At 34.1% G+C, this 24,285-nt stretch overlaps 1 protein-coding gene across 1 annotated transcript in view; it reads right to left on the bottom strand.

The window, feature by feature from the left end:
* Positions 1-24,285, bottom strand: part of LOC134277826 (uncharacterized) — a 64,792-nt gene that overhangs the window by 3,706 nt on the left and 36,801 nt on the right. Inside the window, exons 5-9 of the mRNA XM_062760133.1 lie at positions 21,929-22,453; positions 21,074-21,171; positions 18,872-20,041; positions 14,530-14,575; positions 12,358-12,517 (exon numbers count right to left, since the gene is read on the bottom strand). Coding sequence (XP_062616117.1) covers positions 12,358-12,517; positions 14,530-14,575; positions 18,872-20,041; positions 21,074-21,171; positions 21,929-22,453 — 1,999 coding nt within the window. The remainder of the gene's footprint in view (positions 1-12,357; positions 12,518-14,529; positions 14,576-18,871; positions 20,042-21,073; positions 21,172-21,928; positions 22,454-24,285) is intronic.

The raw sequence follows: 24,285 nt of genomic DNA, 5'->3' as shown, positions 1-24,285 counted from the left end.
ATGACCTCCTTTTTTACTTTTTGATCCGACACATATTTTGGTTTTCCCATAGCAAAACATGGAAATGTTATTATATTCATATGGAGGGCCGGAGTATCATTTAGTGAGATAAGAAATTGGCAAGAATATGCCTGTCAACCTTTATGGCATAACAACAATTTCAAAATCGAAAATCAAGCAATATTTTACAAGTCTTGGTATGCAAAGGGAATAAAATATGTATATGATCTTTTAGATGAGAACAGTAACTTCCTATCACTAGACAATATTCAACACAATTATGATTTGAAAATTAATTATTTAACCTATACAGGCATATAACAAGCGATACTTGCAGATTTAAAGAAGTATAACTTTTGTAGAAATGGATTTATTCATAAACCAGATATTCCATGTAATATCCAAGTCTTTGTATTAACCAAAAAAGGATCAAAGCCTATGTATGATATATTAAATAAATCAGTAAATAAATAAAACCTGTTGGTATGGGAAAATGGGCAAAATTTTTCACCTTGACTGATACAAACTGGAAAGAATTTTATTGTCTGCCTTTTTTAACAACCCAAAATAGTAAATTACAATGGCTTCAATACAGAATTAATCATTATACCCGCACTTTCTAAAGAAGTTCGGGTATATTGTTGTTACTCATGTCCGTCCGTCCGTCCGTCTGTCACACTTTTCTTCCCTGAACTCCTCCTACATTTTACACAGTAGCTTAATTTTGGAATTTTGATTTTGCCCCGGGGGGTCAAATGGGGGTCGAAAAATGACTTTTTTGTGCAAAAAGTCCCGTCTTCCCTGAACTCCTTCTACATTTTACTCATTTTACGATGTGCAGTAAGGTTTCGGAATTTTGATTTTGCCCCGGGGGGTCCAATGGGGGTCAAAAATTAAGTTTTTTATGCAAAAAGCCCCGTCTTTTTTCCCTGAACTACTCTTACATTTTACTTAGCAGCCTAATCATCTTTTGGGGGATGATTGGTGGTGTCATGTAGATGTGCAATAAGGTTTCGGAATTTTGATTTTGCCCCAGGGGGTCAAATGGGGGTCGAAAAATGATGTTTTTTATGCAAAAAGCCCCGTCTTCCCTGAACTCCTTCTACATTTTACACAGTAGCCTAATCATCTTTTGGGAGATGGTTGTTGGTGTCAGGTAGATGTGCTGTAAGGTTTCTGAATTTAGATTTTGCCCCGGGGGGTCAAATGGGGGTCGAAAAATAACGTTTTTTATACAAAAAGCCCCGTCTTCCCTGAACTCCTCTTATATTTTACTCAGCAGCCTAATCATCTTTTGGGAGATGGTTGGTGGGGTCATGTAGATGTGCAGTAAGGTTTCAGAATTTCGATTTTGCCCTTGGGGGTCAAATGGGGGTCGAAAAATGACGTTTTTTGTGCAAAAAGTCCCGTCTTCCCTGAAGTCCTTCTACATTTTACACAGTAGCCTAATCATCTTTTGGGAGATGGTTGTTGGTGTCAGGTAGATGTGCAGTAAGGTTTCTGAATTTAGATTTTGCCCCGTGGGGCCAAATAGGGGTCGAAAAATAATGTTTTTTATACAAAAAGCCCCGTCTTCCCTGAACTCCTCTTATATTTTACTCAGCAGCCTAATCATCTTTTGGGAGATGGTTGGTGGGGTCAGGTTAAATTTATTGAGACAGATGGACAGTCTGACATACAAATGTACATATTTCTATATGAATTGGGTAAAATTGGCCCAGTGGTTCTAGAGAAGTTAAAAATGTAAAAAGTTTCCAAACAAACAGATGGACGACACGTCACGACAGACTTTATATGCTAAGGAAACCAGAAAAGCTCAAATGAGTGTTTTGAAAGGGTTACAATATGGTTGCAGTATTTGAAAAGCTGTTTTTTGCATGCAGAGATATGCATGACCAACATATTCAATTTTTATATTTTCTTTAGTAATTTGTTTGTTTATTGTGAATACATCTCTCTTGGGAATTTTTCCCTCATATTGAGACACCACCAAATAATAATGAAGAAAAGATGTGTTTGTGAAACACTGATGTCCCTGTATGGAAGCCTATGGCGAAGTTTGAAGTTTCTCAAATATATGTCAAACTCAAAGGTCAAGGTCAAAGGGTTCAAATTGTTAGTATCAGAAGAAAGTCTTGTCACAAGGAATGCACATATGAAATAAAGAAATCCCTAATAATTCTTGTTCAAAAGTTAATTGCCCAGGTTATTTTTTTTTTAAATGGTTCAAACTCTAGGGTCAAGGTCAAACATATTTATACCTGTTGACAGTTCACAATGAATACACATGTTAAGCATGAAAGCCCTAGCACCTACTGATCAAAATTTAGGCCAAATTTAAAGTTTGGTATTTTTCTTGTAAAAATGTGTATCCTAGGTCAAGTGATCAGAGGTAAAAATTTATGGTACCCAAATAAAAGGTCTTAATATTGTCACAAGAAATAAACCTATAAAATGTGGAAGCCACTTGTATAGCCCATCCCACTTAAAATTTATGGGCAAGGTTCTTATTTCTGCAGACAAATAGACAGACATAATATAAACACAAGAAACAAAATATGTATAATTAGTCAAATGGAAAAAAAATATACTATTTAATTGGAATCACAAAATAGATTGTTATTTCAGGGACAGGGAGTGGGTAGGGAGATTGGAATCCCCCCATCCCCCCATCTGGAATTTGCTTTGTTATTCAAACAAGACTATATATACTGAAGCAAATAAAAAATGACGTTGGACATCCTCCCCCTAACTTAGAAAAAATTGTTTTTATTTTGTTTATTTGTTTTCAGTTTTTTTTCTCCTGCTTGTCAGGAAATTCTGGGCTGGAATTTTTTGACTGAGATGTGAACCCCCCTCCCTACTCCCGAAAAAAATTCTGGATCCGCACCAGTATTGGCAGTAACTGAATGTCACATCGACAACGGGAGATAACTTCACAATATGAAATTCGTCTAGTGTGGCATGCGATGATCTTTGACCCTTTTTGAACTTTAACCTAATCGTTTGGGTTTATTTTACCCCCCACTATACTTAAACTTGTACTTACCGACTGCCATAGGTCTCGACAACTTCATGAAATATAAATCCAGTTATAACACAAAATGAATTAATCCAATGCACACCAGACTGCAGCCATGTGCTAATTCCATTCGGCAAACCTTCGTCGATTCCGTCACCTTATCAGATGAAGTGGGAATCGGCCGAGGTGTGCCAAATGGTGTTTAATCTAAAAATATGATTATGGGTGACGCAACGTGATGTGATGTAGAAATTTACATGTTAACATGTATAGTACAAGAACAAATTTTAAATTAATTCATAATAAACGATGTTTTAACAAAACTTTTCCATCTAGCCTATTCCAAAAAGTATGTGCTGTGGTTTATTGTGGTGTCGAGGGGGGATTAGTTAATTTAAAAAGGTCCTATTATGAGCAAAACATTTATCAAAATCTAATTTACATCATTAATAGAATTCAAACTGGTATATAATGAATTAAGCATGTAAAATAAATATAAGAGGTTCTGAGTTATAGGTCACAGGGTCTGAGAATTTAATTCATACTCAATTTGATGAATACATGTAAATTATAGAATTATTTTGACTTTTTCCTTGGAAAGCCGCCCAATATGTAGGATCGTGTATTTAGAGGCAAACACCTTAGTGCGGGTATTATTGTCTCATGACAGCATCTAGTTATATATTGACAACCAATAGTCTTATGGTTAAAATAGGTAAAACAGACTCTAACCTATGTACATTTTGTGAAGCAGAGGAAGAAACTATATTTCATTTAATTTGGCAATGTCCAGTTGTAAAAGAATTTCTAGATGGTTTTGTAAGACATCGTCATCGAAAAGACATTGTATTAAATCTAGATGGTAAAACTTTTATATTTGGAGATATAAGTAAAACAATATCATTCAAATTCATTTAATATTTTGCTCATGTCAATGAAGCATTATATTTACAGAGTTCGTTGTCAACACCTTAGCCTCTCTATCCATGGTTTTCTGAATGAATTCAAACTTATTTATAAAACTTTGAAATATACAGCCAGAGAAAGTGATAAAAAAGATGAGTTTAACGCCTCCTGGCAAAAATGGCAATCCATACTCTCAGACTAATATCAATAAACCCTGTCTCAAAACTAGTTTTGCTACCTACTCTATCTATAACCCACTTCCTTTTATAACATCATTTCTTTCTCTTGCATTCTCTCTCTTTCTCTCTCTTTCCTCTCTCTTTCTATCTCTCTCTCTCTCTCTTAAAATGAATGCTGCAATGAAATATTGTGTTCATCTTGTATGTTTGTACTGTATAGCATTGTGAAATTCAAATAAAAAAAATCATTTAGTGAGCTCATTGCTCACAGTACCTCTAGGTTATTTTGCATAAGATTTTGGAAAACAAAATTTAATTTCAACATTAACCATAAAGCTGGGAAAGAAGATGTTAAGGGATAATACAAAGCTCTTATATGTGCTAATTTCAAAAGCTAGTACAAAGTATCAATGAAACAAACAAGAATTTCTTCAGTTTTATTTGATGGCATGCTGAGGGATGTTGAATTAGAAGTGCGCGTTGATAATGACAGCGATTCAGGAGTGATTTTACCTGGACAGGGCTGGCTCAAATGCTTTGAAACATACGAGGGGAAAATTTGGAAAAACTTAAGTTTAGTTTGTTTTAACTATCTCCAGACAAAAAATGAAACTTTTCTAGAATATTTTGTTTGTTCATTTTTAATAGACTATTCAATATAATATGTATGCTATATAAATAAAAAAAAAAACAAACATTAATTTATTTTCTGCAAAACGACTCAGAATTGAGCAGTTTGAGTTTTTCACGAAATTCGAGTGTATATAATGTCATTTTGAATCGCCATTTTGAGCTAATTAATACATTTCAAATTTAAACGACTAAATTTTCGGAATTAAAGTGATGATAATATTAGTGTTCTGTTGCCATTTTACATAGTTTTAATGCGCTTAGTAAGATATTCACAAATTATTACTTCTATTTAAACGACATTAAGAAATAATTTGAAAAAATATTAATATCCGCCATTTTGAATCGCCATTTTGAATTTTTACTGACATCTGCACCATTGTTCAGTTGTAGAATTGTGAGATGCAGAGGAAAAAAACAAAAATCTGCAGTGTATGGATGTTTGCAAATGTAAAATCCCGAACAATACAGAATATAGAAACAATAGACAAATAAATCAGAGAAAATTTGAATTAAGTGTAAAAACGACTAAATTTTCTGAGTTAAACTAAAAATATAAGCATTCTATCATCATTTTGATACTTGTAGTACACTCAGTGAGATATTCACACTTTCTTTCTCCTTATTGAACGACATTCAGAGAAAATTAGAAAAATTGGATGGAATATTGAATCGCCATTTTGACCTCATGAAGGCCAGCATATTTTTTCGGAATCAGCATACTCGAATAAGGTTAAAAAACTATGTTGGACCAAATAATAATTATTTGCCGTTAGAAGTTTTTTTTTTTTCTATAAATCGGACCAGACTAAAATACAATTTATCATTGAGTCAAATGCTGATTTACGTTTTTCATACCAATTCTTAGTGCATTATTTATACACTGAATTGACGACGGATTTTTTCCGTTATTTCCTGATCATGACAAGGAGCACACGGCGGGTGTGACCGGTCAGCAGGGGATGCTCACTCCTCAATGGCACCTAATCCCTTCTCTGATGTTTCGGGGGGACCGTATTTGTTCTGCTTTTATTTTGTATTGTTTTATGGAATTTGAGATTGAATACTGTTTGTTATCTCCAAATCCTTCTTCTAATCTTAAGAAGATAAGATTTTTTAAAAATCTGACTTTCAAAGAGATGGTCTTAAAGCGTGGAACCTAAAGAGATTTTTCAGTTCTCTGTACATGTTTAAGGGTATAAATTCAGTTGAAAGATATAAATACAATATAAAATATTATTTGAATGTGGTGCAGTACCCAATACATACATGTATGAACAGATGTCAGTGGAAAAACTAAAATAATATCATTTCAAACAGAAAGATAATGTTAAGAAAAGAAAGATAGATAAATTTTAAAGGTACAATTACATTCCCTCTTTGGATCTAATGACGGGATGATGTTAGATATATTCCAGCTTCCCGTTACTGGCACTTTGTCTGTAGTCCATTCCATTATTTTTCTTTCTTCTTCGGTCAACAATTTATGCACTTCTCTCCAAAGACTCTCTGCAAAAGAGTATAGCAAGCAATATTTTACATATTCTCTACATTACCTACAACGAAATTTGTTCAACACATGTATATCATTCTATTTTTACTATTTGTATTTTGGCAATCCATAAAATGCAAGAGGTATGGGGGTCACAACGCTCTTTTGAGTAACTGTAATTAACCCTTTGTTCTTCATCAGCAGATTCGTTGATCTTACATGTACATGGTCTAATGTAAATTTTGATCACATATAATAGCCTCACCCCACTCAGGAGAGTTTGAACAAACCTTTTTAACAATATTGATAATCAGGGATTGGTTGTTCTGCTTCGTTGTTTTGATTTTTTTTTTTAAATATACTATATTATTGAACTCCTTTATTATATACCTAAAACATTTCCATATTATTTATGATAATTACCCCCCCCCCCAAAAAAAAAAACTAAAATTAATGATTTTTTAGTATCGGTATTCAAATTAACGTCTGTCCTTTACATTTAAGTGTTCATATCGCATCATTCCGTTGATCCTACCGAGCGATTGATTTGCTTATCTAGGTTTTAATAAGTCTAATACTTACTAAATTTATACTAAATAATTTCATTTTGTGTGAAAAATAAACACATCTTACCTAGATGCCACTCCCTTTCTTTAATTAAGATTTGAAATATGACCAGGCGACTTTTTTTGTTAACGACGGGGAGTTCGATATTGAATGCTCGTATTTGGAATCTTTGGGGCATACTCGTATGCGTAATACAAACTCAGCGTTCAATAAAACGTCAAGATATTGAACGCTAAAATTCTCTGGATTTTTGGTAGTATTTTATTAGTGACTATTTATTAGATATATAATAAATTTGTTTATTTATATATTTTAATCCTTTAATTTACTTAAGGAATGACTCTAATTCGCGGATTATAAAGCGTAAACTGACCCAAACCATATTATACTCGATTATTTGGCCAAGAATTAGAGTCATTTCTTATAATTTAATTTCAAAATAATTATTCAACTGGGGATGTAAAGTTGTGTTGTTTTTATGAGTTCAAATTTACCGCGCAATAATACGACCGTAGTAACGGAGGTGGTGGGAAGCAAGGGGAGGTAAAAACTGATACAGAGATCTAGCAGCCATGATGCTTGTTTACATGAGGTAAGATCGAGTAACTGTTTGAAATTAAAGGTACATTCATTAAATCTGGAATTTTCCATCAATCCCAAGGACTGGAAATGAGGGGATTGATGGATACAGATGATTATGCTGGTTGTCAAGGGGGTGTGTCCCCATACCAAACCAGATTATACAAAATGTTATGCGTTCCTTTTTGGAAATCAGCCAATGAGAGAAAAGAATACAAGCAAAATCAAATTATAACTTAAATAAACTTGAATATTCACTACCTAGAAATGATTCCTAAAAATATTATTGATCGTGGGACTGTTGTTTTTGAAGAGATTTAGTAATTGTTTTTAGCTCACCTGAGCCGAAGGCTCAAGTGTGGCTTATCTGATCAAACTTTGTCCGTTGTCTGTCGTCGTTGTTGGTTACTTTTCACATTTTCGACTTCTTCTCAAGAACCACTGGGCCATTTTCAACCAAACTTGCCACAAAGTATCCTTAGGTGAGGGGGATTCACGTGTTCAAATGAAGGGTCATGCCCTCATTCAAGGAGAGATAATTCAGACACTAGTATTGTGAAATTTTGATGGTATGTTTAAACAAGAGGCTCAGGGGCCACAGCGCTCACCTGAGCACATCGGGCTTGAATTTCCCCCCCCCCTTCCAGGCGTTCATCATTTGAACAAACTAGAATCCACTACCTGAGGATGATTCCATATAAATACCCCGGGTATCACTAATCATAGCTTTGAAGTACTTGAAAAGAAGATTTTAAAAGGTTTCCCTATATATCCCTATGTAAAACTTGGGTCGGCCATTTTGGCCCCACCCTATCCCCAGGACCGGGGGTCATGATTTGAAAAAACTTGAATCTACACTACCTAAGGATGATTCCACATGAGTTTCATCTTTCCTGACCCAGTGGTTCTGGAGAAGAAGATTTTAAAAGATATTTCTTATATATTCCTATGTAAAACTAGGGTCGGCCATTTTGGCCCCATCCTTGCCCCGGGGGTCATGATTTGAACAAACTTGAATCTACACTACCTGAGGATGATTCAACATGAGTTTCATCTTTCCTGACCCAGTGGTTCTTGAGAAGAAAATTTTTAAAGATATTTCCTATATATTCCTATGTAAAACATGGGTAGGGCATTTTGGCCCCCCCCTTGCCCCGGGGGTCATTATTTGAACAAACTTGAATCTACACTACCTGAGGATGCTTCCACATGAGTTTCATCTTTCCTAGCCCAGTGGTTCTGGAGAAGAAGATTTTTAAAGATTGTTCCTATATATTCCTATGTAAAACTTGGGTCGGCCATTTTGGCCCCACCCTTGCTCCGGGGGTCATGATTTGTACAAACTTGAATCTACACTACCTGAGGATGCTTCCACATGAGTTTCATCTTCCTTAGCCCAGTGGTTCTGGAGAAGAAGATTTTTAAAGATTTTTCCTATATATTCCTATGTAAAACTTGGGTCGGCCATTTTGACCCCACCCTTGCCCTGGGGGTCATGATTTGAACAAACTTGAATCTACACTACCTGAGGATGCTGCCACTTGAGTTTCATCTTTCATGGCCCAGCGGTTCTGGAGAAGAAGATTTAAAATGCCATTAATTTTTAACAAATTCATGATTATCTCCCCTTGGAACAGGGCGTGGCCCTTCGTTTGAACAAACTTGAATCCCCTTCACCCAAGGATACTTTGTGCCAAGTTTGGTTGAAATTGGCCCAGTGGTTCTTGAGAAGAAGATGAAAATGTGAAAAGTTTACAACGACTACGATGACGACGACAACGACAACGACAACAACGACAGACAACGGACAAATTTTGATCAGAAAAGCTCACTTGAGCCTTCGGCTCAGGTGAGCTAACAACCTTATTCTCAAGAAGCACTGTGCCAGGAAAGATGTAGCTTATAGGGAAGCGTCCTCAGGTAGTGCAAATTCAATTTTATTCAAATCATGACCTCCGGGGGTAGGGGGATACAATTGCTGATCAAAGCTTTAAATAGAGATATATAGGAAGATTCTTTAAAAATCTTCTACTCGGGAACCACTGTACCAGGAAAGATGAAACTAAAAGGGAAGCATCCTCAGGTAATGTAGATTCAAGTTTGTTTAAACCATGACCCCTGGGTGTAGGTCGGGGCCACAATGGCCGATCAAAGTTTTACATAGAAATATATAGGAAAATTATTTAAAGATCTTCTTCTTAAGAATAGCAAAGGCATTAATGATCATATTTATATGGAACCATCCTCAGGTAGTTGAGATTCAAGTTTGTTGAAATCATGACCTCTGGGGGTAGGGCGGGGCCACAATGGCTGATCAAAGTTTCATATAGAAATATAGTGCAAATTTCTATAAAAATTTTATCTGGATTAGAAATGGCATGAATGATCATATTTCTATGGAAGCATCCTCGGGTAGAGGACATTCAAGTTTGTTCAAATCATGACCCCTGGGGGAAGGGCGGGGCCAAAACATGGAATCCAATTTTCTCATAGAAACGTACAAAAAATCTACTTTTTAAGAATAGCATAGGAATGATGAGTCCTATTCATATGCAAGCATTCCCAGGTAGTATAGATTCAATTTTGTTCAAGTCATGACCCCTGGGGGCCAAAATGTATGTTCAAATGTAAAAGGCAATAAAGCCACAGATAGTCAACAAAATATGCAAGCATCTTAAGTTTAAGTTCCAGTTTGTCCAATCACACCCTTTCCCTTTTAAGTATTGGTTGGGGGACCACTATTTGGTTTCAACTTTTCAACAATAAATTGATTTATGTTTTTTCCTCGGCACATTGCTCAGGTGAGCGATGTGACCCATGGGCTTCTTGTTTTCTTAAAGGAAGGAAATTCTTTATTATCCTCTTTGGAAACAGGATATGACACTCTGAAAACTTTGATCACAGCCGAAGCCTTATAAATATAAAAAAAATAAATGTATATGTATCTATAATTTCGCTAATGAAAGACTAGTATAAATTGCCAGTGACTTGTATAAATGCTGGCTGAATAGTTTGTCTATATATTGATTGGAAAGGATTGCCCTGTAAGATCTTCCATTTTTCCAAAAAATAAAAAATAAACGTTTTCCTTACAATGAGATACTTATTTAAACCTAGCCTACAATGTGTAAATGATTGTTGCATGATATAAATATTGTACACGTATTAAATACCTGCAACAAGAAATCCAACAAATTTGATAGACTTGAAAAAAAGGTAAATTAATATATGTATTTTAATATACAGTTAAAATCATACAAAACACATCTCACTAACTTAAAAATCAAAAGACATAAACATTTTATAGATCGACATTAAGTCCAATTCAGAAAAACAGTTTTGACAGCGCAATACATTTTGAATTTGTATGAAAAACGATTCTTTTATCTGTGGTTAGAAAAATAAATTCCACGTAGTATTGCTACAAGAAACTCATCAAACAGATTAATTTTAAAGAAAAATGTGATTCGAATTGGAAAATTATATCCATACATGTCTTTCCTTTTTCTGAAGAATTCCCATACTATGTCTGTAAAAACTTATCGTAAATAATCTTAATTTACACAAATATGAAAATGCAAAAAAAATTAGTTTATATCAAGGAATCATAAAAGATGACAAAATATTTTAATTAATATGTATGCATCTATATATTATATTGAAAATGTGCAAATAGCCTTTTTCAACGGACTATCAAGAAATTTAATTTCCTATGAACCAATATATTTTAATGTATAATGTACCTTTGAATTGAAATCCAATTTAACAGTTAAAACTAAAAAAAATCTAAAGAAGGAAAAAAATCACATAACATACCTATTTGAAAGTCTAAAGAAAACCCCCAAATGTTGTCATTAAGGTGTTAAGTTGATAACATTGTGGAACGATGTGCAGATTTATAGTAAGGTATATGTTGTGAATACTTTAGCAACTAATTTAGTGTAGGGAGGAAACAACATGTACGAGGGATGATCAAAAAGTTTGCAAACTAATTGAATAACTTCCATACAAGAAACAATATTTGGTTTTAATGTTGATTATATTTTAAATCAATCCTCCCCGATTTTAATGCACATCAACCATCATTCTGCGCATGCGCGAACCACGTTACATTGGCGGTCATGTGACCCCCTCCGTGTTCTGTTACAAAAGTTAGAAAGATTTTTTCCAAGTTTTATATTTTTTTCCATGTGAGTTACTTTTTATGACGAGAACAGTTAATTTGTCAGAAATGGTCATATCTCGACAACAGAATGGGTGGATAAATACATCCTTTCCAAAAATAAGCATGGCGACCTTTAAAACACAAATCTTCTGTCTCAGGAGAGACTTTTACTCAAGGTGGATAGAGAATGGGTGCATCCTTTTTATCATATCTAATATGTTTAAAATCTAAAGTAAACAATATCTTAGGTGTTTAATACTTATATCATTGTTCAAATATTCAACTATTTTTCTAAGTGCTAATTGGAGGTCTTTGATAGCAAATTGCTTTATCAAAAATACATATCTTTTCGAATTTGCTTTCACTTGGCAAGATGACAAGTATCATTTTTAACCATCAGCCTTCCTTCACTAAAACGATTAATCCAATCATTAATTGAATTTATTGGAACTCATTTATCTCAATAAACTGTGTACAAATTATTATATGATACTGTAGAGGGATTTCTAAGATATTACAATAAATTGTACAGTCGTTTGTTGAACGAGTTCGACTGAGACAACCATTTTTCGTCACAAGTGACCTAAATAGTGACGTCATTTTCATATTGTGACGTCACAAACAAGGAGAGAAACTTTATTCAGCATATGCTATTTATAGACCTTGTGTATGGCTATGTGTGTACCGAATTTCATTCTAATCTGAATTGTGGGGTTTTGTAGATATAGATATAGTTTTTGAACTTTTTGATCACCCCTCGTATCTTTATAACTTACTCAGACTATCCCTCATGACATGGTAGGCTGTCATGACGTACTTGCTGCCTACTCTAAATCCTGTTCCTACTCCACGACCTCCAGTAAATTGTATTCGGCCTACCCGTTTTCCTATTTCGTATTTCCCAAAGATTTCGGTGTGCTCATGTGGATGAGAATTATCTAGAAGTTTTCTGAACTGCTCACCATGCTGCTGTTCTGCTGAAAAATTATTTTCATTTAAATTCATATTCTTCAGTTTTTTTCTTAAATATAAAAAAGGTAAATTCTATTAGGTACTGCTAAATTCTGGTAATTCTGGTTAATATCCTTTGACGCTGTATTTTTATTGAAAGAACTTTATTCGGTAATAACCAATATTTTCACCTCAAAATTAAACGGAGAAATATTTAATTATGTTCTCAGGGGAATATATGCTGACTTCAAATCACTGAATATTTTCATTAGCAATGACGTCATATGTTTGAAATGACGTCACGAAAATGAAGTGAAGAATGACTGCACTTAAGCTATGAGAGTTGGATCCTGATGTTTTGCGCAAAATAAAATTCCAAAATTCATTAATTTTATGTTTTAAAGGTATTGAACAATATCTAAAGAGCAGGTTTTGATGTATTATATAACATGAAAGTATTAAATTATGCCTAGCGACACTAGCTTTTGAGACGGGGGTCTAACAGTTTTGTGTTATTTCTATTGTTATTCATATGCATACCAGTTTTCGACGACTTTGATTACATCGAGCCGCAAATTGGCCATTTTTCTTACTTGCACAGAATGTGTATTTTAACTTAAACTAATACATATCCAAAGAACAATGTTGGCCAAATTGCGGCTCATATCTAATTTTTAAAAAAAATGTCCCCAAAGTGGGGTCGAGATAGCTACTAAATTAACCGGTCACCGAGCATCAACGATTGATACTATAATCACCTTTCTCACATGACCTTCTGCTGTTCGATACGCTAAAGCTATCATTGAAAATTTCATTGTATTTAAGTCTCCGTTGTGACAGTATCTATCGTACATCCAACTTCAAACTATGGGAGATTTCTGCGCAAATTTTAATTGAGTTTGAAGATAATATGTCTCTTATTTAACTTTATGCTTTTCATTCGGGTTGTTTTGAGAGAATTCTGGTATTGACAGTGTCATTATTAAGTACATGTATAGGCTTAACATTAGAATCATTTAATAATTGTGCACCATAAAATCAACACAATCTCTCTCTTCTCCATTCCAATTCGCAATGCGAAAAAATCATATGTGCTAATGTTTACATTCCACAAATATGCGGTTTAAATGTCTCCGCCTATTTGCGGACACCATAGATTCGAAAGTGGTCCCGTTCAAGTTTTCGGAATTTAAGGCTTTTACATGTTCTTTTCAATTACATTCTCTGTAATAATAGAAATATGTATGATAGAACGTTCTAGAAATAAATATCAAAAGCATATTCTTGCACATTAATCATAGATTAATTTAGCGATATATTGTAATGTAAAGCTTAAAATAGGTAGCCGAAAAGGTTCCAAATGATGTACTTAAGTGCACTCATTCTCTAAAATTTCCATGATTTATACAGAAAAATGTACATTTTACGTCGATAGTTCGAGTAAAAGTCACCGAGCGCGGCTCAATATTTTGATATAATGTGTAGAATGATAATATCAACGAAATTTGTAAATATTGTTCCTGAGCAAATTTGCGCTCTATAAATTTTAAATCTAAAATTTTTGAAATTTTGTCCATTTTGTCTTCTTTCTAAAATCGAACTAGTTTGTGACGTCATAAAAACAAAAATTGTCAATAAACTACTTTGAAACTATAATATATTCTGTTAATTTATATTTCTCATACAATTTATAAAATTCAGCACATTTCAAGAATTTTTCAAATTTGACTTTTGTGGGGGCAAAGATATGCAATATACCGCATATAGTTTTTTTATTATATGCACTGCCTTTAAAACTAGTTTAACAAAAGTTAAAGCTTTTTGTTATCATTTTGAAACGCCTTTTTAAAAATCTTTTGAGGTTAAAAGTAAAAAAAAAGAAATCGAAATTACCTTTCATGTCTTTTTAGTTATCTATCCTTCAAAATTTTGAATTGACCACACATTTTTGATGGATAATAAAAATATCCTTGATTTTTTTTAGTTGAAAAGAAAACATTTACATCTTAGCCACAAGCTCAAGAAAAATGAATCCTACCTTTTCCATCATTAGAAGATCTGTCTTCAAGTAGATCTAGGACATTCTGAAATTCACATTCATAGATGTTAAATTAATATATTAGCATTAAATTTTCCTTAAGATTCTTTGCAAATAGGAAGACTGTTCAATTTCTCATGAACTTCCATGGGTGAGCATGAATAACTCCAATGTTACGTCATAATTCAAAACTTGACGTTAAAACTAAAGTGCAAACTTTTTTGCTTCAAAGATGACAATTGAATGGCGTAAATTTGTGGCAACTCATCAAGAAAAAATGTAAATACATATAAGTAAATAGTGTAAATATAAGAAATTAATTTATTTTTTGCAGATTCATCATTTAAATTAACTACAACGCTTCACCTATTTATTTATCATGAAGCGAGTTAAAAGATCTGACGTATCACAAGTCATTATGACGAGGTGCAATTTCTTATAAGATTAATTGGCTTTAAAATCTAAAATATAGAAAAAATTGACAAAATTTTAACAAACCAAAATGTTAAATTAATAACTAGAATATTTTTAATTTCTCTAATGAAGACATTTGTAAGCCTTGATTCTAAATGACATAAAGCAAAATAAAATTAATTAAAATGAATAAATAAGTGCCGAACATAGGTGAAAAGTTGTGGTCCTGCACCAACAAGTCGTGGCGTCTCCATATTAGTGAAGCATTCTCGAGAGGGGTTCTAAACGATAAACAAACAAGACGGAGTACAAATTTGGGTATTATTAAGGGAAATACCATAAGAGTTAATCTCTGAAGCCATATCAGCAGTCATGAGAATGAGTGCATTAGTTTCAAAGAAATCGCTAATTACGAAAAAATGTCACACGAATTAGTTTTATTTTTCAATGTTTAGTGATGCCATAGAGCACAATCATTTAGTAACTTCGAAAATTTATTTTACAAAGTTATAATTTTCAAGCGAAAGTCTTAGTGCATCACGCGAGAACTGTCATGGCTTCTGATGAGAACATCTGGTAAACATTCAAGCAGATTTATTTTAACTGTTTGTTTAAGGGACTATGATAATGCCAGTAAATAAAAATTTCGCCTTTTTAGAAGTAAGTTGATTGTAAAAATAATATATTTTGTCTGCAGTCATCCGTATTTAAAAAGATATATTTGCACCATTACATAGATGCTGTGGAATTGCAGCTCTCTCCAGAAAATATTAGGTAGAAAAAAATCGGAGAGGGCTACATTATCGCAGGTAATACTTTTCAAATTCAGCATAGACCTGGAAAACGTCATGGAAACGCTAGAACTAGAATTGAATGGCCTGGACAATGTAAACAATGCAAAATGAATGTGATAGAGGATCCAAGTTATACAAAATATTATCACAGTAAGGACTTGCGAAAATTAGCTAACAGTAAAAATCGCCAGTCTTGTAATTACTTGTCTGACATTAGAATGCTTTTCAAAGAAACCGATCTCAGGAAACGACTCTGTGCTAGTTAAGAGATACTACGCAACGTCATAGGACCTCTAGACGGCCTGTACAAGGAAAACCTAGGAAACGGCCTGTAACATCGTTGTGTTTAGAAAGTTTACAGACAACACTTTATTTTATGCAAGTAACATTCTTTCGATGCATGCATTGTTTTGATATGAATAAAATGCGAAAAATACTCTATTTTTAATTTGAAATAAATTTGAAATAAAATTTTACATTGCCACGTCCGTGTCATTGCAACATTACGGTAAAGTTGACGAATGTTTACTTATATACGGGAATGATATCGTGTTTCCCTGCTTGACTAACCAAAGAGTCAAATAAAAAATATCACATTTATATATTTTTACAGGTCCCTGATTTTAATGACAAGTGCAAGCGCAAAATTGTATTTGCGCCAGTGCATTCCCACTTGCGTTTGCGCTAAAATACATATGCGCCAAATTTTCTCGTCTTACAGTTTCACCATTTCGTAAATGGAAAGAAGACCCGGATTTTGCTAAACCAGCAATAGATTCGGTGTCAAGTCTTAGTTTTGAGAGGAATTTTGTATATTCACGGTGGGAATTACTTACTGCAAACCAAGGTGTGTTGTGAATTAAATGGATAGAAGACAACAGAGAGCGATTAAGAATCGCAGTCTCTGAAATTACGTGATGCCGTAATGTGGAAGACGCACATACAGTATGAATAACTAAACAGAAGCAATTATTACTGGCCTCTTTTAAGGAGATATATGTTCAGGATTATATTTCTTCGAGTGATATCTGTGAAGAACGTAATACATTATACAAGATGAAAAGGAGCTTTATGAAAACTTATGTGAGTGGTGTTGAATTGAAAGAATGGTGTAGATATAGCTGGCCCATTTCCGAAATCAGCAAAAGGATTTGTATATATTCCAGTGCTTTTGGATTATTTACTAAAGAGATTTACCCCTTAGGAACATTGAAGCCGAAACAGTAGCCAAAACAATGTTTAGAGGATGGATTAAACGCTACGGACGCCTGCAAGAAATAGACTCAGACCAAGGTGTCCAATTTTTGAGTCAGCAGTTTCGTGTAAATACCTACAAAACACGCTCCACGTCTTATCATCCGCAATCTGATGGAATGATTGAAAGACTAAACAGGACAATCAAAGATATGCAACTAAGTATATTTCTGTGAATCAAATGGACTGGGATAAATTCATAGATGGTATTGCGTTTGCGTAAAACAGCACTGTACATGAATCGACAGGAAAAATACCGTACAGAATGGAATTCGGCGAGGGAATGACTCTTCCAGTAAATCTATTAACTGTAAATTTGAAGAACGAATGTTCGGAAGTACAGCGTACTTTAGAGAAAAGTCTGTGCGAAATGTATGACATTTTGAGATCCGCAACTCAACGTTCTGAGAGACAAAAACGTGTTTATGATCGGAATGTGCGTTCTATTAATTATGAAGTTGGAGAGTTAGAGTTAGATTGTCGGAGCCAGCCTAACGTTGCCTTTGGATGTAAAACTAAATTAGCCAGAAAATGGACAGGACCATGGATTGTTGTTGAAAGACTCAGTGATGCTTTATTCCAAATAAAACATTCAGAGAAATGGAAACCAGTAGCCGTCCAGTACACGCGTGACCAGCCGCAGAGAGTACCCACTACGCATCGCCGCACTCGAGTCAGCAGATGGAAACAAAACGTTTTGAAGATGCTACCAGTACGTCCACCCGTCTCAGACGCCAGACTTGAAACACCAGCCGCCAGCCAATCAGATTTCGAATTTATAATTAGTATGCCTTGTGAAAAATATGAGGAAAATTTCAAGAACCAGCAATTTAAATTTAAACGTTAAAGAGCAACATGCTTCTGATCTCGAGTGTCTGAAATGTAACTTTTTCCAGCGGACATAAACCAGGATATTTTACTTACGCCTACACTACAGACTCGTGCACAAATTACGTGGAGCCAAATTAAGTGAAGCCATGGGTTACCAGCGCTATCCATTGAAAAGACAGAACTACGGCAGGGAAGAGGTACGAAAACCAGTGTATTTGATTTAAGTGAACTATATGAAAACATTTCTTTGGATAAAGAATTCATATGTCATTATGTTTTAGAACATCCCATCTAAAAAAAAAAACACATCATCACGGAAGCATAGAAACAGGCAATATACATTTTCATTACCTGCTTCCTGTATCATGTGATATGTCTTGTGTTAATTTTCACGAGTTGGACAGACATTTTCACATGAATGGTTATATCATAAAAGCTGGTCCCTCAAGTGTCTCAAACAAAACTCTAGCTATTTAAAACATTTCATTTTTAAGATCTATAAAACATTTTATTTTATTTACAAAATAAGCTACATTAAATTTCCTCACTTGAGTCGATGGTGGATGCTTACTCCTCCATGACACCTTATCCCACCCCTGATATTTGCTTTACTGCCGATCTGAGTAATGAGTTTTTATTACAGTTTGTTATCTTCGTATTTTATTGAGCTATTGATTTACCTACTTATTGTTACTTAATAATAAACATATCTTGAATTCATTTAGCTTTTAAAAAAATGATTGGCGTATAAAACAAGTCATAAAACATCCCTACATATTTCAAATTTTTATTATATTATTGTTTCATTGTTTATTACACTGCATATTGTAGGGAAACTACTTAACATGTATCATTGAAGACAATATTCTATTCTCAGGGCTTCCGTAATGTGTTATCTTTGGATAATGTTATATAAGACTTTTCTATTTTGGAAAAACGAATACATTCGGTCATCATTTTTTTTATAATCTATAATTTTTTATAATTTTGTTATTTCTTTCCTTTTATTTTTTAAATCATGTGTAATTTTAGACCTTATTATACAATACCTGTTTCCAGTATTTTGTGATGTCTTTAGTGTTAACAATATGGATTTTCTCTTCTTTACAGGAAGGACACTGGAAAGTTGCTCGAGAAAACTCTGATTCACTAAGGACAGCACTCTCCCGACTGTCACAAAATCCAACAGGTTTACATTTGAACGCAACGTGTAATTCAGAATTTTTCTGGAATGTGTTAGAAAGGTCATGTAACACACTCTCAATTCTTTTTCTTATTTTGTGGCATGTTGAAAAATCAACTTCCCCCTCTACAACAAACACCTGCAGCTGAATTTCTGTCTGGGTCATTCCGATCAGAATGTTATGGTGACGGTCCTGATACATCAACTTAGCAGCAGTCTGATATATGCATCCTCGGTCTTCAAAGGAAAACATCTTTGAAGTATTTTGCATGCAAGTTGCTACAAGTCGATGGAAAATTCCAGCAGGAAGAACATCAAACGTGTAGCACAGGATGGATGAGGCGGGGTGTGATGAAAACGCATTAACAGGGAATGCTCTTTTGTTCATACAGGGAACGTACCATTTTTCGTCATCCATTTTAGCCAATAGCCCTAGCTTCTCCATGTACAGCATGATACCATCTTTGTGTTCAAGGTATTCATTATTGTTCATTTCCCAAATCTTAGTCAGCAAAGTGTCACTCAATTCTCCAGTGTCATCGAATTGGTCCCACTCAGATGTAAACTCACGTAAATCTTTCTTTGCATGGTTTTTGTCGGTAATTACATTTTTAAATGCATCTGCAAACCACTGAACATCTAGAATAATCATTTCTCTCAGAAATTCTTGATTGAAATACAAGATTTCTCTGATATCATGGAAAAACTGCAGCATGGTATTGATATCATCTTCTGTCTCTAACTTAATGTCCTGTGGTAATGCTTCATTGAAACCTAAAAGTATTCTTTTATTAATTATTTTGAGGTATTTCTTCTCCTGAAAGAAGTTTTCAAACATAGCCCAGGAATGCGGAAGCATTTTACCCCAGTGATCAAGTTTCCGAACAACATCAACAATCGACTCCTTGATTTTTTCAATGCCTTCATTCTCGTGGAATCCTATGGCAAATTCTCTCTTGATATCAAGATGTCTCTGCAAAGACTTGGTTTTTGTTTGCAAAGTCTTCCATATCTCACGGAAAAATTCCGCTTTTTCCTAGTAAGAAAGTTTTTTTTTTTGAAAGTAGATAAAGAAGTCATACCATTTACAAGAAAAAGGACATAAGATCCTTCCTTCATACACATGTTCAACTATAAAGATAATATAGTGAAAGAAAGTAGATAAAACTAAATGTTATATGGGGAAGCTTAAGAAGCGGCAACCATTCTCATTTTCTTATTGTTTTGAATCCAATGATTTTTTTTACAGAAAAATGTGTCAATGCAATGTTTACTTTTCTAGCAAAAATGCTGAAGATCATATCACTCTATCGGTAATCTTTGGCTTTAAAACTCATGAAAAATTTTTAACTTCCATGTTTTATTTTGTTAGAAAAATAGGAGAGGACATGAAATAAAGTTTTTCTTTCAATTACCTTGATCTTGTATCTGGGACTTGTTTTAATGTCTTCAATTTATTAATAAATTCTTTACTGATTTTTGTGTGAAGGGTTAACATCTAACCTCTTTCTGATAAAATGTAATTGCCATAAAATAGTTTTCCTCTTGTCAATTGAATTTTCTAAAAAGTAAAAGACCTAGATGATATCTAATTAAAATTTGAACCCATGGGGCATATAACAAAATTTAATAAACATTGTTTGAAGTCTGAACTTCCATGTCTTTCCATTACAAGGTCGTGTCAACATTTTTCTCTCTGTCAGTGACCTTGAACTTTACAAGGTCAAAATCAAGTCAACCTTTCTGATCACAAGCAATCTTTGCATAAAATATAATTTTTCTCCTTACGAAAGCGCAATGTCCCAATTTTACAGAGGCCTTAAACTTGTATGACACTTGGTCAATGTACATGAGAAATTCTCAAAATATAACCAATCTCTGGTTCAAACATGTGTTTCTCCCTCAGACAGAAGGACAAACTCATATCCCCATAGTAACCAAACTTTATTTTTCCACTTTATTAGTACCCCTAACCCTGAGAACAATTTTTTTAAATACAAGAACTCTTAATCTGTTAAGTTCACATTCAAGTTTTTTGTAATTTTTCATCAAAATGTTCTTGATATACCTGATCTGTCTTTTGTTCAGCATGAGTACCAACCAGTAAAATGGGAGCCTTTTCGCTGCTGTACTGATGAATAGATTTTGTCCAAAATGTAAGGTAGTCTGAGAAAGATAAACATTCATGTTAGTGCTAGACCATTTCTACATCACACGTTTATTCCTTGTGATTAACATATTCTTTGGTATGATATTTTTGACTTTAAAACGTTGACTTTTGAGTCTTACTCACTTTGATAGTTAAGTTAAGCCATAAGTTTGAATAGTTGGAGCTAGAGCTTTCATATCATTCGTGTATTTTTTGTTACGAGACCTTTCATTGAAAACCAATAATTTGACTCTTTGACCTTAAAGTTTTGCCCACTTTTCAAAAGATTAACCATTGGTAATAGCGTTTGGATGCTTGGTGCTCGGGCTCTTATCTTTCACAGATAATTTTCTTGTAACAAGATCTTCATTTGTGTATCAATAATTCTTACCTTTTGACCCATAAATTCACCTACTTTGAAAAATACCTTAGCTGTTCCCTTTGAATGGGTTTTCTTCGGTAATTCATATTTCACATGTCTATTTCTTGTAACAAGTCCCCATTCTATATTGAACGCTCACATCCGGAAAGTTTCTGGCATATTCGTCATTTACGTAATACAAAGTCAGTGTCCAATAAAACGCAAAGATATTGAACGTTAAAATTCTCAATAGATTTTTGTAGTTTTTTTCCATATAAAATATTTATTAGCTATATGATAAACTATATTTGCCATGAGCTGCCAAAAGGGCATCAGTGTTTCACAAACAAGTCTTCTTTTAAAAATGTTTTGGATTTTCCGCTTTCAATGTATTTTTTTTTACAAATACAAACCTCTGTGTGTATATCCTCTGTAAATGGATCGTTCCTGGCTACACACTTCCTCTCCTACCATTTCATCAAAGTTTTTCTCCATATTGAGCACCAGAATGAAGAATGCTCGTGGACTCAGAAAAATCTGGTGTGAGGAATAATATGAACACTGTCCCGCAAAATCAACCATGCCGATTTTTTTCTCTGGTTCATCGGTAGCACTTTTTGAAACCTTTAAAATGCCTAAACTTTCTGAACTCTCCATAACACTTGGACTTTCCGTTACTTTTTCCTCTGTCTTTTCAAACAAAGGAGCCGCGGCTTCTTCTCCTTTGAGTGACTCGGTTACTGTGTCCATGCTGTAACGTGCAGGTGACATCTTCTCATCATCAGCCTCGCTACCAGTGTCTTTAGAATCCCCTGGGTCATCAATCGCCAGTGTTTTCATCGCATCAGATAATTCTACAGGAGGGTCAGGAACACTGTGATGTTGACTTTTTTCATCAAGTCTAACCTTAAAGCGTTGTTTTTGGTTTGAAGAATTTACTGTGAAAGGATAACAATAAATGATTAAAATATACGTTTTTATTTGAAGAAAGGTTTGATAAATGTCATACTTTAACTAGTGCTAATTGTAACGGGAACCGTTACAGATGTTCCCCAGACGCTCCCCAACTCCCTTTTGGTGCCATATTCCATGTTAGCCTTATTAAATAAGACAACATCTGTGCAATTTTGCCTTGAACAACGTTTTCCCAGAGGGATACCGATTATATTCAAATTTTAACATTGCAGGCGTGCGCATGTGAATGCACGTGCGCAATGATCATATCATCTTGTCTACAATTTTCTATATATTTAAATATACTATATATTAAACCATTTAGTCCAAAAGTATAAAAAATCACTCATTCAAGTGTATCTTTAATTTCACTCGTTCCAAATGCACGCACGTGCGTGCACGTGCATGATGACCAAACCTTCTTGTAGGAGGCCCTTATATCTATCTATATTCTAAATCCCATCCTGTTTGGTTGAAAACCAAGGTAATTATAGCCATTTCAAGTTTCAGCCAATCAGATTGCAGCACACGTGCATGCGCGTGATTTCATGATTTTTTTCTACATCATATTGTAGGATATCCCAATGCATGAATACGTTTTAAATTTCAAAGAATTTCGTCAAAAAACAAAGGAGATATAGCCATTTAAAGTTTCGGCCAATCAGGTTGCAGCTCACGTGCATGCGCGTGATTTGTTGAATTTTTTTGTATATCATATTGCAGGATATCCTAATGCAAGACTATGTTTTAAATTCCAAAGCATGTCGTCAAAAAACAAAGGAGATATAGCCATTTAAAGTTTCAGCCAATCAGATTGCAGCGCACGTGCATGCGCGTGATTTCATGAAATTTTTTCCATACTATATTGAAGGATGTCTTAATTCATGACAACGTTAAAAATTTCAAACTATTTCGTCAAAAAACAAAAGAGAAATTGAAATTTTTGTTTCAGCATATCAGAGCAAGGCGCTAATAAATGCGCGTGAGTTCGTGCTAATTTGACAGTGTCATATCATTAACATTATTAATATATCCTAATGTAATGAGTTTCAAAGCATTTCATCGAGAAATGTAAAAGTTATGGCTATATTAAGTATATCAGTCAATTCACTCACTTCACGCGCACGCACGTGCATGCGAATGCGCGCAAAATAACCTTCGTGTTGCACACCTACACTACACACCTATTAACCCTAAAAAGGTTTAAGCTCAGTTGGGTGAACAGTTTTTGAGAACACTCGCGGACAAAAAAAGTACCGGAGAACAAAGAAGAAAAAAAAGAATAATAATAATAATAATAATAACTAGTTCTAATTGTAACGGGGACCGTTACAGATGTTCCCCAAACGCTCCCCAACTCCCTTTTTGTGCCAATTTCATTTAAAAAAAATTTAATATGCCCAGTATCGCAGGATTTCATAAAAGAATTTTACAATTTACAATGATATCAACTTTTAGTCATTTAACGTATTGCACGCAAACACACGTGAATGCATATGCAAGGTGATCATGGCATGTTGTCTAAACCATTAACATATCTTTATATTCCAAGAATCAATAAAAAGTCAGAAAATAAAATGTTACCGTTTTTCAAATATATTGTTCATTTTACGCATTGCGCTTGCGCAGATTCATGCAAGCGCGTCCTTGCATTCAATTTTGCTAATAGTATCGTGTAGGAATCTATTATACCTATTCATATTCTAAATTTCATCCTGTTTTGTTGAAAATTAAGAAAGTTATAGGCATTTAAAGTTTCAGCCAATCAGATTGCAGCACACCTGCATGCACATGCTTTCATGACAATTCTTATATA

Source organism: Saccostrea cucullata, unplaced genomic scaffold, assembly GCF_032062105.1.
Source record: "Saccostrea cucullata isolate Sc308-1 unplaced genomic scaffold, CSIRO_AGI_Scuc_v1 ctg1405, whole genome shotgun sequence".
Taxonomy (NCBI): domain Eukaryota; kingdom Metazoa; phylum Mollusca; class Bivalvia; order Ostreida; family Ostreidae; genus Saccostrea; species Saccostrea cuccullata.
The sequence above is the reverse complement of the archived record's forward strand: the minus strand, read 5'-3'. Positions and strand labels throughout refer to the sequence as shown.